Source organism: Tamandua tetradactyla, chromosome 8 (assembly GCF_023851605.1).
Source record: "Tamandua tetradactyla isolate mTamTet1 chromosome 8, mTamTet1.pri, whole genome shotgun sequence".
Taxonomy (NCBI): Eukaryota; Metazoa; Chordata; class Mammalia; order Pilosa; family Myrmecophagidae; genus Tamandua; species Tamandua tetradactyla.
Window position 1 is genome coordinate 73587098 of NC_135334.1, and position 18653 is coordinate 73605750.

At 55.1% G+C, this 18653-nt stretch overlaps 1 protein-coding gene across 2 annotated transcripts in view; it reads left to right on the forward strand.

The window, feature by feature from the left end:
- The window catches only part of PDE2A (phosphodiesterase 2A), a 63761-nt gene that overhangs the window by 26674 nt on the left and 18434 nt on the right, over nt 1-18653 (forward strand). For both annotated transcript variants that reach the window (XM_077113688.1, XM_077113689.1), the window contains 4 exons: nt 4802-4891; nt 8568-8656; nt 16005-16114; nt 16950-17005. In XM_077113688.1, coding sequence (XP_076969803.1) covers nt 4802-4891; nt 8568-8656; nt 16005-16114; nt 16950-17005 — 345 coding nt within the window. The remainder of the gene's footprint in view (nt 1-4801; nt 4892-8567; nt 8657-16004; nt 16115-16949; nt 17006-18653) is intronic.

The following is an 18653-nucleotide window of genomic DNA, read 5'->3' on the forward strand; positions in this document are numbered from 1 at the left end:
CTCACCCCCACGACCACTCTTCTGGGTTTCCCTATTCTCTCGTGCTCATCTTGGGTTAGGTGCTTTCCCCCCAAGTTCTCAGGGCGACTACTTGGAGGGTTGGGGGAGGAGTGGGCAGGAGGGACAGGAGTGAGTGGCAGCAGGGAGTGTGTGGGAGAGAGAGGGGGTGGGGGTGGGAAAGGATATAGAGACTCATGGAGGGGAGAGAGGAGGGCAGCCTGTGACGGCTGAGACGGATGTCAACTGAGGGAGGCGGCAGGGAGAGAAACAGACACAGAGGATGGGAAGAGGAGCAGGGAGAGAGAGGAACCCCGAGGCCCTGGAAATCTGGAAGGGCCTCCTGTCTTTAGAGAGAGGGTGAGAGGCCTCCCTGCCCCATCCCAGGCCACACAGGCCCAGCCAGGCGTGCACGCATCACTGTGAATGGCCACTCCCAGCCACACAACTTGAGTCTTGGGAGGTTCCTGGCTGCTGCGTTGATGTAATTACCTTCTTCTGGGCCACCGCGAGGGGCACCATGGGGCTTCACCCCAGGGAGGGAGGGGCAGGGTGTAAATCTGGGCAGAGGGAGAAATGGGAGGGGTCACGGAGGTGGGAGAAGATGTGGAGACGAGACAGGAAGCAGCTTGTGACAGAGCCACCTTTCAAGTCCTTGTGCCCATGGTACCAGAGGGGATAAGCCAATTTTCTATAATCTTGGGCTTTAGGAAAAGCCGGAAGTAATTTAGTCTGGACCCTCTCCCCTCCCCAGACTAGTGTGGAAATGCTGATCCAGTCCAGGATAAGCCCAGTCCAGGCTCCAAAGGATTCCTGGTCCAGAACAGTTTCCCCCTTCAGGTACCTGGGGTGACAGGTGTGTGGGAGTGGCGCTGTCTGCGGTGCTGACCGGCCCTACTTGCAACCACAGAGCGTGCAGGTAGGGGCCTGGGGGGAGCAGGAAGTCTTCCCCCTGCACAGCCTTCCTCCCTTCCTTCCATCCATCCTCATTGAATTAAACCACCAAACCGTAGAACTTTATGCTGTAGAGCTGGAAGGATCATTCCATTTTATTGGAAACTGAGACTCAGAACTGGAAAGGGACCTGCTCAGGGCCACACAGAGCTTCTCTAGTCGGTCTGGGATTGGGAGTGGAAATTGCTGCTCTTTTCTACACACCACAGACTCCCCCTTGGGATCTGGGAAACTGGTTGGTAGGCTGATATTTATACTGATATTTGTTCAAAAAAGCTATGAGGGCAGGAAATTTAACGTCTTCCCACTCCATGTCCGGGCTGTGTGTGTATTTGTGTGTTATAAGCATGTGCTTATATGTGCATTGCATGTATGGTTGCATTTTAATCTTTGCATGAGCATGTCTGTGTGAGGCATGTGCATATATATGTGTGATCCATGGAGATAAATGTGCAAGTGGGTGTGGCTATGTTTGCATTTGTCCTTTCATTTCCCTTTTAAGATTCCTGGGGCTCTGGCCCCTGAACTGAGCCTCACTTCCTACCTGAGCCTTTAACTTAGGAATTTCCTCGCTTCCCACCCTCACCTGCTCCCCACTGCTTCCCACCCTCCAGGACCCTCACTGAAGCAGCCATTCCACTCTTTGAGACCCACCTCATGGGCTTTGGAATTTGAGTTATGTCCTTCCCTGAGTTGATGCAGCCAAGATGAAGGTGCTGGGGAAGATTCATGGAGGAAGTGGCATTTGAGCAAGCCTTGAAGGCCTCTTTGAGTGCAGGACATGAAGTGACCCTGCCGGGCTGCAGTTCCTGCACCCAACACCCACCCCGCTCCCGGGGCAGGCTGGGCGGTGTCGGGACGCCAGGCAGAGCGCCCTGGGGTTTATCAGTCATATCTGCATCCAGTGCACTCTGGCCAAGGACATGAAGCCCCCTCCCTGCCGCTGCCCTAAAGCTCCCCAAATTTCCTTTTCCACTCTCCCCTCACCACCATAATCCAGCCTTGGACGGAAGACTCACAGAAAACTGGCCAACCAGAAGAAAGGCCAAACAGTCACCCACCAATTCCAGTAAAGGACAGGTCAGGGCTTCTCCCAATTGAAGCAAAGGGCAGGGCAAGGGCCCACCAATCAGAACAAAGGACAAACTGTTCTCTCTAAGCCCCCTGGGGAGGGATCCTGGAGTGGGGGTGCAGGGCGGGGGCTGGACCTGGGCTGAAGATCCAGAGACTTGAGCGCTGCACCTGGCTCTGTCCTGCCTTGCTGGCTGACCACAGATGGGTCATCACTTCCCTTTGAGCCTCAGTTTCCTCATCTATCAAATGGGGAGGTTTAGCTGACCCAAGCCTGTGGCTTTGAGCATTATCCCCCCCCCCACATCAAAGCTCACTCTGTGACTTTGGCCCCCCCTTCTCCAACTTCCACACCACACACAGGTGACTCCGCAGGAGGGCTGGTCCCCTCCAGGGTCAGCTTGTTCATCCACCCCCCTCCAGGCAACAATAGACCTGGCCCAGCATCACCTATGGGCCCCTGCCCTTAGAGCCTCAGTGCGAGGTGCCTGGATCTGGCAGGCATTATTTTGGGTTTCTGGGACATCAGCTCCTCCCCTGTCCCTTAGTGTGAAGAATTGAAGCCCACGTGTATATCTGTGGGTGTAGGTGTAACTTGAGCCCTTGCCCCTGAATCCAAAAGGCAATAGCTACACCTGTGAGACTCAGTGAGCATGTGCGCCTGGAGGGTGTCTGAAGGTATGCTGGGTGTTTCTTCAAGGATGTGGGAGTCTATGGCTGTATATATGTGGCCCTCAGGGAGTGTGAACTGATGTCAGGGGTGCCTGAGGGTCAAAGGACAAGGGATCAAGTTTTGGGATTGAGTTATTGGAAGCAGCAGTTTCCTATGTCTAAGGGCAAAGATGTTCCTGTGACCAAAAATGCCTTCAACCCTGAGCAGCGGGAGGGGTCAAAGGGAGGTTGGGGGTTGGGAGAGCAACGCTGAGTATTTGGGGAGAAAGCCCCTATGGGAGCAAAGGATTGGGAGGCAGTCGAAATTGCTGCCAAGAAGATCCAAGGGCGAAATCTGGGGCTGAGGCCAGGACCCCAAGGCAGTACTCCCCTCTGTGGCCTCTCTGACAACTGGCATCCAGCCCATCCTCGCACACCTTCGGGGGTGGGGAGCCCACTCCCTCCCTCTCTGCTGGTGGCCTCTGCCTTTATAGGACGGCTCTGCCTGGGAGAAGATCCTTCATCCTACTGGGCAAAGCCAACCTCCTTGAAATGCTGTAGTTCCCCAGACTGTTCCTGGGGCCACACAGTCCTGTCCCCCTGCCCAGGAGGGTCTGAGAGATTGGAGTTGGAGACTGAGACCCCTGGGTCTGTACTGCTTTAGGCCAGGCATCTCCAGGCCCTCTCACATGCAGGACTTTGTTTCCAAGGCACAGCTTGCATTGGTCACCTCTGGTTATGTCTCATCTTGTCCTCCCCTGGGATGCAATGCACTGGGGCTTGTCTGACCAGCCTAGAGAAGTTGGCTGGGAGGGTATAATCTTCTGTCTTCCAGTTAACAGATCTCTATGAATATGGCCTGCAGTTCCAGCACGTTTATTTTTTCCCAGCCATGTTTATCCCATAGGCTTGTGTGCTGAGATTGTGGCCTGTTAAGACCTCATATCTTTTTTTTTTTTACATGGGCAGGCACTGGGAATCAAACTCGGGTCCTCTGGCATGGCAGGCAAGCATTCTTGCCTGCTGAGACACCGTGGCCCGCCCAAGACCTCATATCATTTTGACATGAATGGGGGGCCACCAAGTCTCCTTCACTCTAGAGTTAATTGCTTTGCTTTTTTGAACCCAGACCCAACCATGCACAGGGAAGACACCAGAAAGGACTTCCAAGTGCTGGGAGGAAGGGGTATGGCTGAGTAAATGGTGTGCGTCACGGGCCTGCCTTGGCTCCGAAGCTTCTGCTGCATTACCTTTCTCTTTGATCCCCGTGTTTCTGCCAAATTAGTAGAGCAAGAAGCAGGGAACTTTGCTGTCTCCTTTCTGGCTCTCCAAGGACGAGGCCTGTTCCTGGGACAGGAAGGCTGTCGAGGCAGTCAAGGCTGACTTCTCTTTCCCCTCCTAGGCCGGCACTGCCCAGCCATGTTTCTCCCATCCTGTGGGCTCACCACCCCTTGCTCCCTTGCTACCCCCAACCCAGCTCTTCGCTAGGCTGGAAAATGAGACGGGGTGAGGTCACCTCCCTCGGTGGGGGAGGTGAACAGGTCCCAGCTTGGTGAACTTTCAGCTGAGCACCTCCTCTATGCTGGGCACCCTGTAAGGCACTTTTAGCGCTTGGCCTCATTTTGTCTTCATGCCAGCCAATGTGGGGGCAGATAGCCCAGATTGCCCCCAATTTACAGATAAGAAGACAGGTTTGGAGAGGTACAGTGACTTACCCAAGACATACACTGCTAGTAAACAGTGGGGTTAGTATTCAAATTTGGGTTTCTTTGTTTACTTGTTATGCTTTGTTTTGGGGTGGAGGCTTGTGCTTTCCCTCCTAGACCAGAGTCATCCTCTGCTAAAGGACAAGAGACCTGAGGTCTAGTCCAGCCTTGACCTCTCGCCTCACCGTGAAGCCTCTGCTAACCCCTAGTTCCTCTTTTCCCATCTGTAAGTTGAGGGGACTGGAATGTGCAACTTGGGTATTTTATGGCTTTGAGACTGTTTGATTCTGAGGATTCAAGTGTCTTAAGAGCCTCTGATTGTGGGTCTGAGTTGCAGGGTTCCTGCTCACAGCCTCCGGTGGGCAGACCGGGCTGCCCTGGCCTGCCTGGTAAAGTCCCTCGTTGCTCTTTCTCTGTTGCAGGATGCTTTGCTGAGCCTGGGCTTCGTCATCCACAGCGCAGACCTGCGGCGCGTCGTCAAGGAGGTGCTCTCAGCTGTGCTCCCCAGGGTGGTAGGTGCCACCTTCTGCCCCACGTGCTCTCCCTCCCAGCCTTTGCCCGCCCCTGTGCTATGCCTCCTCACACAGGGACAGGGAGGAAGGATAAGGGAAGATCCCTGCCCAGAGGACTCTCATGGGAAAATGAAGGGTTTGGAAGAGAGTTCTAAAGGGCTTCCTAGAGGAGGAGAACCAAAACTAACCCAAAGCATGAAATTACACAGAAATCCTGGAACGTCTGAGCCAGAAGAGATCTTAGAGATTAATTGGGGAGGTCATGTCTCAGATGATGGAAGAGATTCACCTAGCATAACACAGCTGGGACAGGGTAGAGTTAGGCAGGTTTTGGAATCCGTGAAGCAGGACAGATTGAGGGTAGATATGCAGAAGAACTTCCTGGATGTCAGATCTGGAGGTGCTTGAATGGGGCTCAGCCTTGACGAGTGGGTCTGTGCTGGGTTAAAGTGTCCTTTTTGGAGACAGGAAGCTGGACTCGATGACCTCCAGTAAACTTTTAAGCTTCTCTCTGATCCTTCCCAATACCCTGGATTCTATTCATCCTTTTGGCAAAAGGAAAGATGAACTATTCCTTGAGCCCAAAAGCAGTAGTTTCATTTGTGCTTGGGAGAAGCAGAGGCCAGTGGGAGCCTGGGTAGGAGTTCTAACTCAGCCCAAGGGACATGGAAGACTTCTTGGAGGAGGAGATGCCCAAACTGAGTCCCCATGGCCTGGAATGATCTTTTCCTTACCCTAGGCACCAGCCAAGGGCAGCCTCTGCTCCAGGAAATAAAGCCAATTTAAATGTGATCCTCCTCCTTGTCAAATACCCTGAATTTGTTTGATGGGTATACCACTGGAGGCCCAGAGGGGGAGGGTGCTTTCCTGAAGGTCACACAGCATGATAGGGACAAATGAGGCTTGGCACCTAAGCACCCCCATTCCTCTACCCAGCGCTACCTTCCCCAAAACCTCCTGGAAGTTCAGAGCCCAGGAGGAGGGCTAATGAGTGAGCTTTATTGAGCATGAAATTGGTAGGAAGTGGGTGGTGTGTTGGCACCCAAAAATAAATCCTCCAGGAGAGAGATGGGACTGAGGCAACATCTGGCCTGGGGTGGGGGCACATCTGGAAAGGGAGTTAGGGAGGCTGGCGGGTCAGCATCCCTAGGGCTGCGGGGCCCCGCAGTGGCCATTGAGGCTGCCCTGGGAGGGAGGCAGAGGAGGGGACCTGCCAGGTGGTTGTGCCAGCATGGATGGCCTGCATCAGGTCACTTGTGCCCCAAGCTGGGGGCTAGGAAGACAGCTGTAGTCAAGGCAAGTGGGTTTGTGGGACAGCAGGAAATGTCTACCCTGGTACACACAAAATCCCTGTTTGAGCTAATAAAACCCTGATCTTGGGGAGCCCTGGCTTGATTGCACGGATGGTGCCAGGATGGTGAGGTTGCTGAGGAATCTGCACAGCCCCCAGGGAGGAGCGAGGGAATGGGGAGGGTCTGCTCTGCCTCTGCGGTGGCGGAGGTGTATCTGCTCTTCCTCCGGGGAGGGGTGGGAGATGAGGAGGTCTGCTCTGCCCCCTGGGGAGGGTTGAGAAGGGGGGGGCGTCTGCTCTGTCCACAGGGAGGCATGAGATGGGTGGGTGGGTGGGGTTCTGCTCTGCCCTCCGGAAAGGGTGAGAAGATGGAGCGTCAGCGCTGCGCCTAGGGAAGGGAGGGGTGTGAAGGGGGATCTGCCTGCCCCCCAAGGAAGGAGAGCCGCTGGCACCTGGCTCCCTCATCAGCACCCATTGTGGCAGGCAGCCCCGAATGCAGATGGTGCTGATGTGTCTGAAATGGTTCCCTCCCTCTCTCCAATAAACTCAGCTAATTTTAACCCACAGGGCTGCGAGTGAGAGGGTGGGAGACAGAGGGACATCCCGGAAGTGAAGATCTGTCCCTTCCCCCCGCCTCTGCCATGGATTAGCCACCTTTCTCTCTGCCAGGGCAGGGCTCTCTGTGACTCTGGGAGGTCTCCTAGACATTTGGGGCCAAATCCCTCAGGTCTCTCCCGGGCGTCTGAAAGGGTCAGATGACTCAAGGAGGCTGGATATAGATAAGGAGGGGCAGCCTCCTTCCCACTGTTTTCCTTATCCCTGAATTCTCTGCTTAGACTTATCCTGGGATAAGGAGGCTCCAGGCCTTGCCAGTGTTTGCCCCTGTCACTCCCCTCACGCTCCATCATCCTCACCCCTCTCTACCCCTGAGCCTTACTCAGTGGTGTCTCTGGAAGTAGTGGCTGGGGGATCTCCTGGGGTTTGGGACTGGCTGAGGATAGCGAAGAGCAACAAGAGCTGCTGGAAGGATTGTGGATTCCAGTCTTTAAAGGCAACCCTTCTGCTGAGAAAGATTCCGTACTTACCCAGAATGGGTCTCCAACACCCAGCTCCAATGTCCCCTCTTCCAGAAGCCCTCCTCGATACCCTCAGCAGAAAAGACAGCCCTCTTTTGTCTGCCTACAGAGGCTAACAACACCCCTTCAGGATACACAGTGGGGACTGGGGGTGCCTCCCTTGTTGGGTTCCTCCAGACAGGACCTGACATCTTGACTTTGCCTCCTCAGATGCGGCATCCACACTGGGGATGCTCATTTGGCAAAGCTGTGCTGAATAGGGGGTGGGAGTGATTCCTAAGGGAAGCTAATCCTGTTTGGAGGAAATGTGGATTTTTGCCTGTGGGTCAGTGAAGGCAAATACTTCTGCCAAGACACGGTCTGGAATCGAGGACTGAGACTGCTCTGGGCCCTTGGGGAGGGCAGATTGTTGAACTGAAGACTTGACAAGCTCTGAACAGAGCTTTGATCTCACTCTGGGGAGTGATCGTTCTAAAATACAAATCTGCTTATGTCCCTCCTGGCTCACCACCTGTCAGCAGCGTCCCCATCTTTGCCCAGCTCAGTTTATAAGGCCCTTCTAGCTCAGCCCCTGCTGGCCCTCCAGCTCTGCCTCCCGTACCCCCTTCCCCCACTGTCAGTGCAAAATTGTTCCCTGCCCTCTACACCTCTGGAGCTACGTACATGCTATTTAGGCCAGAAGCCATTCCTCTGCGTACCCTGCTCACAACCTGAATGTGGCTAATTCCCACTTCGGATACAGCAGAAAGGTCACTTCCTCCAGGAAGCCCTCCCTGGCCCCCACCCAAGGTTGGGTGCTCTGTGCTCCTCTCCTGGAGGGTCACAGGTATATGGTTGCTTGTCCAGTTGCCTGTTGAAGTCTCCTGGTTCCATTCAGAGCCCCTCCCTCCAGTACCTGCCCAGAGTGGATGCCCAGCTATTTGCTGAATGCCTGAGCCTGGAGTCTCAGTAGTGAAATATCCTCAGGGTTGGGGTGTGTGTGTGTGTGTGTGATACCTCTGTCCCTTCAGCCCTTCAAACCCTCCCCCAAGCATCTTGGATTGGGGGTTCTAGGAAAGGAAAGTTAGCAGGTTCTTGGATCACTGCCTGCTTAGAACCCCACCCAAGAGGAGAAGGTGAGGTGCTCAGTTCATAAGGGTATTTTTCTACCATGGCTGCAGGTTAGAATCACCGGGAGGCTAAAAACAAACAAACAAGCAAACAGGACCAGATGCCAGAGCCCCATCCCCAGAGGCTCTGATGACCTCACTCTACAGCCGCTGTGTTCAAGCTGGGCTGGGGAGGGTCTCACGAGCGCTTTCTGTCTTAGGAGACTGTCTACACCTACCTGCTGGATGGGGAGTCCCGGCTGGTGTGTGAGGAGCCCCCACATGAGCTGCCCCAGGAGGGGAAAGTCCGGTGAGCCATTCCTTCCCCACCCTTCTCCCCCACCCACCTCCTTTGCCCTCTCGAATGATTGAGGATCCTCAGGACTGGGGCACTTGCACAGCCATTGGGTGTGACCCTCCCCCTCCAACCTTGCCCCCTTGCCCCCGCATCCCTGCCAGAGGGTCTGTTCCTTGGCCTGGTGGCAGATCCAAGCATAGAAGGGAGAAGCAACGGTTTTTCTCGCACTGGGAGGTGAGCACGCACAGAGAAATGCCAACCGGTGGATTGTCTGCTCGCGGAACTCTAACTGGCTCCTCCTCAGAGCAGAATCACTTCACAGTGCTAATCAGTTAGAGTCCCAGTGTGCGGTGAGCCCTGCGCGTGAGGCTGTTCGGAAGCCCGGGACGCAGGCCCTGCAGGGGTGTGTGGGGTCCCAGAGGCTGGGTCCTCCTGCGAGTCCTGGAGCCTGGCTGCCTGGGTGCACATACCAGCCCCCTGTGTGCTAGCTGTCCTACTTTGGGCAAGTTACTTAACCTCTCTGTGCCTCAGTTTTCTTGTTTGTAAAATGCGGATAATAATAGAACTTATCTTATAGAGTTCTTGGGAGGTTTAAATGAGTTTAACACATATAAAGCACTTAAAACAGGGCCTGAGGCACCTAATAAGGGCTCTCTGAGCGTTTGGTATTATGGTCGTTCTGATCAAGCATCAGAATCACTGACCCCATGATCATGGGTTCAGCGCCCTGGGGCTCTCTGATCCCTCTGAGCCCATCGAGGTCAGCCTCCTCATTTTCCAGATGGGCAAACGGCCTGAGATCTGTCCCAGGCCATGCATCTGGTGGGAGGCAGAGCCAGGCCTGGGACATGGGTCTCCTGGCCCCTGGCCATTGCAGGGAGACAGACCGGAAGTGAAACTTGCTCCGATGTGACGTGTTGGAGGGCGGGAATGCTGGTCTGGAGGAGAGTAGGCTCTGCTGGACAGAGCCACTGCCTGCTGGGCACGGCAGGGCCCTCCTGGGACCCAGGGAGCAAGGCGTCGGGAGCTGAGGGTATAGCGGGCACCAGTGGGCATGCGACCAGAAGGCAGCTTCCCACGCCCCGTGAAGAGGGCCTTCCTCAGGGGCCAGGCAGTCTCTCTCTCAGGGAGCAGTCAGAGCTGGGTAAGATGCTTACTTTGCAGAGGCCATGGAAAGAATTCCTGCCTGGGGATGCTGGGTGTGTGGGCCCCGAGGCTCCTCCTGGCACCCTGGAACCCTGGATTCAAGGATTGTAGGATTTTAGGGGCTGGTCTCTTCCCAGCCCCTTCCCCATGGAAATGGCTGGTGCCTCTCCAACAGTGCAGAGCCTTTCAACTTCCTGAACTCCCACTCTTTTCCCCATGGGAGTGGGTGGGCGCGTGACGCTCTTTCTTTCAGCATCTCGTGCTAACTCCTCCCCGTAAGAAGGGTGTGAGCCCAGCCTGCCACGGCTCTTCTCTGGCCTCTACTGTCCCATCTGTAAGATAGCGGGGCAAAGCGGAAGGTCTTTGGAATCTTACAGGAAAGCATGCTATAATGTTCCCTTTTCTCCTGTGAATGAGTGCCCCCAACCCCTAATTCTGAAGAACTTTCTTAATATGAGCTTGCCTCCTGCAGGAAGACTCCTTGAAGCCAGCTGCCTGGGAGGGCTTCTCGGGGGCGGGGGAGAGGGGGGAGCAAGATGGTGAGCCCAGAACGCAGGAGGGGAGCATCTTGCAAGGTCTGCACTGCCTCTCAGATCCCGCAGAGGCTCCTCACAGGCTGTCTGCTGTGAAGCAGGATTTGGGGTAAGGGGTGCAGTTCAGGCATCTTTTAAGGGGTTTGGAGCCTCTGCATCAGCAGCCCTTTCAGCATCTCTCCCTGGCCCCTCCCCAACCACTTCAGATTCAGTAAAGCCTTTGGAAAAGGTACAGAAAAAGCAATTTAAAGTGAATGTTCGAATGCAATTAGCCCAGAGCTCAATGGAGATGGGGAGGCGAGTGCCTGCTGGGAAACAGGGTTCAGCAGTTCCAGGGCGCTGAGGAAGGCGAGGGGGATGAGAGGATGAGAAGGGTGAGGGCAGCAGGGGACAGCCCAGGGGCTGCAAAGTGCATTCAGGCCCACAAGGATTGGGGGTAAGGATTCAGGTCTAGTCCTCTCTGCTCAGAAATCCTCGCTTTGTCTGCCCATCTCCCATGTTCGGTGCTGAGCCCGTTTCCATAGCTAGTGCCAGGAGGCCCCATGGTGGCTGAGCCCCGCCTGTAGGCGCTCCCAGCAGGATCCCCCAGCAGGGTAGGGAATTGAGACACAGGTATGTGGAAGAGCAAAGAGCACTGAAATGAGAGTCAGACAGGTCTGGAGTTCAGCCCAGCTGCGTTCCTGCCTCACTATGTCTCCTCCCTGGACGTGTTTCCTTATTTATAAAATGAAAATAAACTGAAGGCCTATCTATTGGCTTTCTATGAGGGTTTAATGAGATGTTACGTGTCAAGTGCTTAGCTCAGTGCCCAGCACACAGGAGGCGTTTCGTGATTGTTAGTTGCCCCTCACCCCAAGTTCCAGTGATGTTTAACCTATGCTTATAACTCAAGGGTGATTAACTTATTGAGTGTCCTTGAGTATATTGCTTCCCTTCTGTCCTCAGTTTCTTTAGCTATAAAATGGGTGGGGCTAGGTACAGGGTCCTTCAGTGGTGACCCCCGTGGCTCTGGTCCCATGGGGGAGGGGGTGCTCACAGGCTAGAGTAGGGCCCGAGGCACTGTGAGTGCCCAGGGTGGGGAGAGGGTGCTGTCCAGGAAGCCCTGGAGGGCTGGAGTCAGGGCAAACAGCAGCAGGTGTGAAGTGGAGGCTAAATCATAAAGACAGAAACAGATAAGGCCCCTGGGGAAGGGGCAGAGAATGGACTAAGGGTGGTGTGGGGGAGAGGCAGGGTGCAGATGGGCCAACGTGGGTGTGAGGAGGCCGCTGGCCACCTCCCACTGCTCCTGTCTTAGGCCTGGTTTCATCCCTCTCATGCTAATGAGGCTTGCCTGCCCCCCTGTGCTGGCTCATGCTGTTTCCTCCCATGCAAAATCCTTCCCTGATCCGTCTCCTTCTCAAGCAATCCACATTTTCCTTATCTTTTATGTCTCAGTCAGCCTGGGTCCACAGGTGGAAAGCCTGCCCCGCTTCCTTCCTAAGAAGGTTTCAGTTTTCAGAACAGGTGTCTGGGCCAAAGGATGGGTCTGTCCACCAGTTGCCTTGGAGCAGAAGAGACTGTTAGGTCAAAACAGGGCAAGAACCCTGGACTGGGAGATGGGAGACCTGACATCCTGGGTCACATGGCCACAATTCCAATCCCAGGAAGGCTCTGGGTGTCAATCTGTCTGTCTATAAAAATGATTGGGCATTTAATGTCTGAAGACTGTTCCTGCTCTGGATTCTAAGACTGAGAGGAAGGAGAGAGTCCCTAAAGGCTGCCTGGGGGAAGGTTTCCCTGGAAGGTTTCATCTCCCTCTCCATTGGTGCCGTCCCCTCTGCTCTCCCAGCCTATTTCAGTCCCAGGCCTACCGCCTTCCTCTTCTTATTGTGTCTCCTGCCATCTTAAAACCTCTGATTACCCACTGCCAAGAGCTGCGAAATCCCAGACCTTCCAGCTGCAATGGAGACACTGCCCCCACCAGCCCGGGCGAGGTGTCTCCCTTCCTCGGAGCTGACCTGGTCCCCTCTCACTGCAAAAATCCATCTGTCCCTTTGGTTTGTCTCAGGGGGCACAGGAAACAGTGTGCTCCCATCTCTGGATTCTCAAGTTCTGGGACAGGGGAAGGGAGAGAGGGGTCCGTGACCACACCTGGATCATCATCTGTCTCCAAAAGACATGAAAGGTCGGAGAGGTGGAGGGGCTGGGTGAGGGGCTGGGACTCAGTGAAGGGGTGGGGGCTGATGAGCAGTGGGAGCTCAGTGGGAAGTAGGGGCCCAGCAAAGGGGGCTCAATGAGGAGGTGGAGTTCAGTTAGGGTACGATACTCAATGTGGGGTATGGGCTCAGTGAAGGGGATGGGGCCTCACCAAAGAAAAGGACCAGAGAAGAACACAGGGCCTTTGCCATTCAGTTCTTTCCAGGCCAACGATCCTATCCACAGAGAGCCTTTCCCTCCACCCCTTTTCCACTAAACAAATAGTTGTTAAAGGGATGGAATCACCATAAAACCCACACCCATTCCTCTCTCCATGCCTTGCCCATCTGTCTGTATTTTCAATGGGGCAGACCCTGGCCATCAGGGCGCCTCAGGGGCCCTTTGGTCTGGACAGCTGGCCCTGGGTTGTGGAACCCTCTTTCCTCCCAGCATTGACCTGGAATGTGGGGCATGGAGGCGGAGCGATGAGGAGGGGAGGAACTGGGGAAGGGGCAGGGAGGGGGCTCTGAATTGAGGAGAGAGTCACCAGAGGGTCTGAGCTGTCAACAAAGCCCCACTCCATCTTGCGGGGGGGAGGTACAGCCCCGGCACCCCATCCCACCTTCAGATTGTGGGCATCCGCGAAGGCTTCGGGAGCACAGCAGTTCTGGGACAGGTGGGGCAGAGGAAAGGGGCTCACCGTGGTGGTGGCGGTGTTGCAGGAAAGCACTGCCTGTACATCCTGTTGCAGGGGGCTGGGGGCTGGGGCAGGACCAGGGGGCAATTTGCATAGTAAGGTGTCAAGGGGAGCAACTTCCTGAGTGTGGAGGATCCTGGGAGGCCCTAGTACTTGGTGGGTGATCTGGGCCCTGCCCCATCCTAGCCCCTCTTCTCTCCAAGGACCCACCAAGACAATGCGGCCCTCACTGGTTTCCAGTATCAGACTCTCCTTCTTTCGTTGCAGTTTCACCCAGGCATCCAGCATGGTCTCCTGAAATCAGTGCTGACTGTTATTTCCCCTGCTACCCCCTCCTGGGACTCCCACTGCCCTCAGGACCAAGCCAACTCCTTAGGTCCCTGACTGCTCTGCAGCTTTGCTCTCACTGTCCAGCCACACCGACCTCCTTGTGGTTGGACCTGACAGCAGACACACCTTCTTTCTCTTCTCTGAGCCTCTGCACTTGCACCTCTCTCTCTACACGTCCTTTCTTGTCTGGCTGGATAGCTCTTCGGGGCTCAACTCAGGCATCTCTTTCTCCAGGCAGCCTTCTCTGATTTCACTTCCCTCCCGCACTGGGGTCTGCTCTTCTTCCCTCATCCCTGGATGAGGTTGTATGTCATTGCCCACCACACCGGGGGTCCTCGAATCAGGCATCTTTTCACCTCGGTCCTCAGTACTTTACCTCCTCCAGAAGGACCCTGAATAAATACTTTGTGAAATGAAAGACTTTTACGTAGAATGCTCCCATAAGGTTTTTAGTTGAGAATTTGTTCTTGCTTTGGTATAGAGGATATATTTAAGGGACCCAAGCAGGAGGCAGGAGACCAGAGGAGAGGCTGCTGCGGGATCCAGGGGAGAAGTGTGTGTGTTTGAGCTTGGCTTGGGATTGGAGAGCAGGGGACAGTTCTGAGAGCTCCGTGGGAGGTAACTCAACCCATTGCGGGAGATAAGGAAGAGGGAGGTATGTAGCACAGTGTAGAGGCAAGACACATGGGACCCAGCTGATGGTTGTAACTCCTTGGGATGCGGGTGGGGGGTGATGAATTCAGAGACTGGGATGGGGTCCCTTTGGGCACCTGTGGGACACCCAGGGGAGACCTCCAGGAGACCTTTGGGTATCTGGGGTCTGGAGTTCACAAGTCTGGGCTGGGGGCTCAGGCAGCCAAGAGCACAGAGGAGGGAGTTTTGTTCTGCGAAGAAGAAAGGCCAAGGACAAATCTGTTTATCAAGGTTCTGGGGGAGAGGCTGAGGCAGCTCTGAGTTTGGGAAGTGGGGAGAGGGAATCAGTGGGAAGAGGATACAGGGCTCACTGACCAGCAACCCAGCAACCAGCGCCACCTTGTAGTTTCCCAGTATGCAGATATTCGGCCATCTGTGGCTGATGGGGCTCCACAAAAAGGGGGTTTGGCTGAGGGTCACCAAGACCAGCCTCCTGCCTCCATGAAACTCCAGACTTCATCAGGAAATGTGGTTCCCGTGCCCTTCTGGCAACCTGGTCCTTATTCCTTCCTGGATGATTGGTACAGTCAAGACGCTCAGAACTGGAGCCCAGCACTGCTGGAGCCTTGAAGGGTCCAGAGTGTGTGTTGGCAGTTGGACGTACCATAGGTTCTTTTAGAACCTGACTTGGTCAGAAGGTGCCAGGAGTGAACCGATATGGTTCTGAATGCTGGCTGACCTTGAACAAGATACTTAACCACTTTAGTCCTGGATTTTTGTAGTGGCCGTGATCCCCTGAAGACTTGTAGGCCGCCTGTTTCTTTTCTTCATCTGATATTTGCTGGACTCTTCTTAGAGTTCATGCACATACCAGAGTCCCAGTGCCCCAAGCCCTTCTGTCCAGGCCAGGCAGTTCCTACAAACCAATTGAGTGGATGCAGCATAACAGAGAAAGGACTTGGGACAATTAATCATCAGGAAGTGACATTTGGAGAAAAATCAGGTGCATGGTGAAGCAGGGAGGGCCAGAGGCCGGGGTGGGGATATATGTGGTGGGAGCAGAAAGAAACTCATTCTTCCCACCCCAACCCACCCTGCCTCAGGTCCTGCTTTCCTTCCCCACCTTCGTGCACATGCCCTTTGCCTCCTTGACACTCATGCCAGTCTCCTGTTCAAGGCTCACACTTCCTTTAGCTCTTGCTTAAGAGAGTGGGCTCCAGTACCAAATGCCTAAGTTCAAAGTCAATGGTATCTCAAAGCTACTACTTATTAGCAGTATGACCTTGGAAAGTTACTGAACCTCGCTGTGTCTTAGCTTCTCCATCTAAAAATGGAAATGATAATGATATCCAAGTCATAGGGTTGTTGGAAATTTTGAATTAATCTATGTAAGTTGTTTGGACAGTGCATGGCCCATAGGAAATGTCTAACAAAATTTAGTTATGATGATTATCTCTGGAGGTCCCCCTCTTGTGCTTAGCAGTAGAAGTTGTTCACAATTGTTTACTGAGGTAGTGATGGTTAAGATTCTTCTCTCCTCCACCCTAATTCTCCTTGAGAGGCTCAGAGACGTTAGGTCACTTGCCTAAGGTCAAACAGTAGCAATGGCAGGATTTAGCTCAGAGGTCTTGCTTTACCTGCTCAACTCTTACCATTGCCTGGGGGATCCAAGCTGGGTCCCACATGGGCCTTTCCCTCATCTCTGGCAGCAAGAGGCACCAGAGGCCACGCCAGGACAACAAGTCAGTTTGTCCAGATCCTCATGGATGGGCAGGAGCCAGCCTGCTGTGGGGCCAGCCCCTCTTTGACCCAAAGGCTGAGAGGTGGGGTCCTGTCATTTTTTCAGAGAGGCTTTGATTGCCCGGAAGCGACTGGGCTGCAATGGATTGGGCCCCTCAGACCTGCTGGGGAAGCCCTTGGCCAAGCTGGTGGCTCCGCTGGTCCCCGACACCCAAGGTAAGGCCTGGGAGCTGGGCAGGGGCAGGGAGGGACCTGCTGCCCCAGATCATGTCTGTCTTCTCCCCTGTCTTCATCTCTCCGTCTCCTTCTTTCTCTTGTTCTGTCTCTAGCAATCCCTCCATCTAATTCTCTTTTTATTGTGCAACTAAACTCACTGTGCCTCAGTTTCTTGATCTGTAAAATGGGGACCACAGACGCCACCATGAGGGGGTATATGCAAGGAGGAACGAATGAGATAACGCATGTGAAGGACCCGGCACAGACTAGGGCTCAGTGGCCACAATCACGATGTGCTTGTGCCTGTCGCTAGATGGGGTTACTGTCATCATGCTCTCTCTGTCACTGTCTGGTTTTCTCTCTCTTCCTCTCCATGCCCCCTGTCCGCCATGTCTCTTTCTGCCTCATGTCTCAGTCTCTCTAGGTCTCTGTCTTCTGTCTCGATGTGGAAAGTGCACAAGACTGGGAGTCAGGAGACCTGACTTGCTGTGTGATCTTGGGCAAGTCACTTCCCCTTTCTGGACTTCAGTTTCCCAATCTGTAAAATAGGGATGCTCGGCCTGATGTGCCTCCTTCCCTCCCTCCCAGGGCTGCTGGGAGGATCACAAGAAAGGTGCCAAGTGAGGGGGTTTCCCTCTATGCAGGGGTTGTTGCTGTGGTTGTTTTTGTTGCTGCCTCAGGACCCCCTCTCTGTCTCTCCGGTTCTCTGGGTCTCTCTGTGTCTCTGTCCCGACCTTCCTCTGTCTGCGTCTTTGTCTCCCTCCTTGGGTCCTGGCTCAGTATCTCTGGGCCCCACTGGCTCCGCAGGACCACCTCATTGCCCTCTCCCCCTCAGTGCTGGTCATACCGCTGGTGGACAAGGAGGCCGGGGCTGTGGCAGCCGTCATCCTGGTAAGAGCCCGCCAGGCAGTTGTGGGGTGGGGTGAGGGACCAGGAGAAGGAGAGGGGGCCGTGGATGGAGCTGTCTGGTGTGTGTGTGTGTGTGTGGTGTGTGCATGTGTCGGGGGACGGACCCACACCCCAGCCCCGGGCAGCCCTCTGGGTGGAAGGGTGAAGCCACAGGCCCGTGGACAACTTGCTGAGGGATGTGCCCGCCCCACCCGGCCGCATGGAGCTGTAGAAGCCAGCCCTTGGCGCGGCCTTGACCTTGCGTTTTCGCTGGGCTCCTCCCCATGGGTCGCGGGTGGGTTGGGAGCAGCGGTGTCCAGAGAGCCCACGAACACAGTGAGGTGGGAATGGACGGTGGGCCTGAGGCACTGACACATGCAGACGGGGCGGGAAGCCCAGTAGGAGATGGCCAGAGCTGGGGGCCTGAGGACAGAAGGCGACAGGGGGGGGCGTGGGAGGGCATCAGGACCCAGCCAGGTTCCGGGCTGCGGCAGGGGCATTAGTCGGGCAGCTAGGGCGCGCTTCCTGGAGCCGGTGACCGACGGAGAGGGGAAGGGGCGTCGGTGGGAAGTAGGGGACGCGCTACACGGGCGGGCGGAGTCGGGCAGGGAACCCGGTCTGGCATTCTGCTGCCCTCTACTGCCCCCTGGTGGAAGTCACGTGAGGGGCTTCGTGGAGTCTTGCAGGGTGCAGGTCCCGGGTTCTGCCTCTCTTCCGGTCTCTCCTCTTTATGGAGATGGGCGCTCAAAATATTTGTCCCGTTCTAAGAACAGAAGGGTTAGCACCACCCAATTGCCCTTACTGGGTGTCTGTGACCGCCGAGGTGGCCTCCACCCGTATAAGGGGTAGGCTTGGGGGCACAGAATGATAGATGAGCTGGCCTTGGTGTGCCTTGGGGACTCCTCCCAGGCCCATTAAAAAGGAAATAAAGCAGGGTCCCAGACCATGCACCCCCAAAACAAAAGGAATTAAAGGTTTCAGGGGTACCTGACCTTTCCAGAGCTCCTGGCAGGGGATGGGGCTGGGAGTCAAGGGCGGCTGGGAGCTGAGAGGAGAGGAGGGTCAGGTGGGGGGTACTTGGCGTGGTCTCCCCCACCCCCCCATCTGCCTGACAAAGACATGGCCCTTCCTCGGTTTTTTAGGTGTGCTGCTTCCCCTCACCTCCCCCCGCCCCCATCCAGCTTCTGTTCCTGCAGGGAACAGATCTGCTGATGGCACCGAGTTCTCAGCATGGCCGCTCCCCTCCCTCCTTAGGTCTCAGCCTGTCCCAGAGCTGATCTGCTTCCAGGCTAGGGACAGTGTGAAGGGCTGGGGTAGGAGGCAGTGGCTTAGTTGCCCACCTCCCTCTCTGTTGAAAGAAAAGGGTCTGGGGGTGCTAGGTTCCCTACAAGAACTTGGTTATGTTGAGGCCCTGATGTCTGGGTCAGAAGGGAAGTGGCTCCTGCAAAGGGAAGCCACTTGGAAGTCATTTACTTTGTGGGCAGAGGCATGGCTGCCATGACTTCCTCCTGGGGAAGGAAAGGCCAGTGTGTGTGTGTGTGTGTGTGTGTGTGTGTGTGTGTGTGTGTGTGTGTGTGTGTGTGTGTGTGTACACACATGTGGGCAGAGGGGTTAGATCACTTAAATTCAGCTCACCTTCTCAGCACCCTGG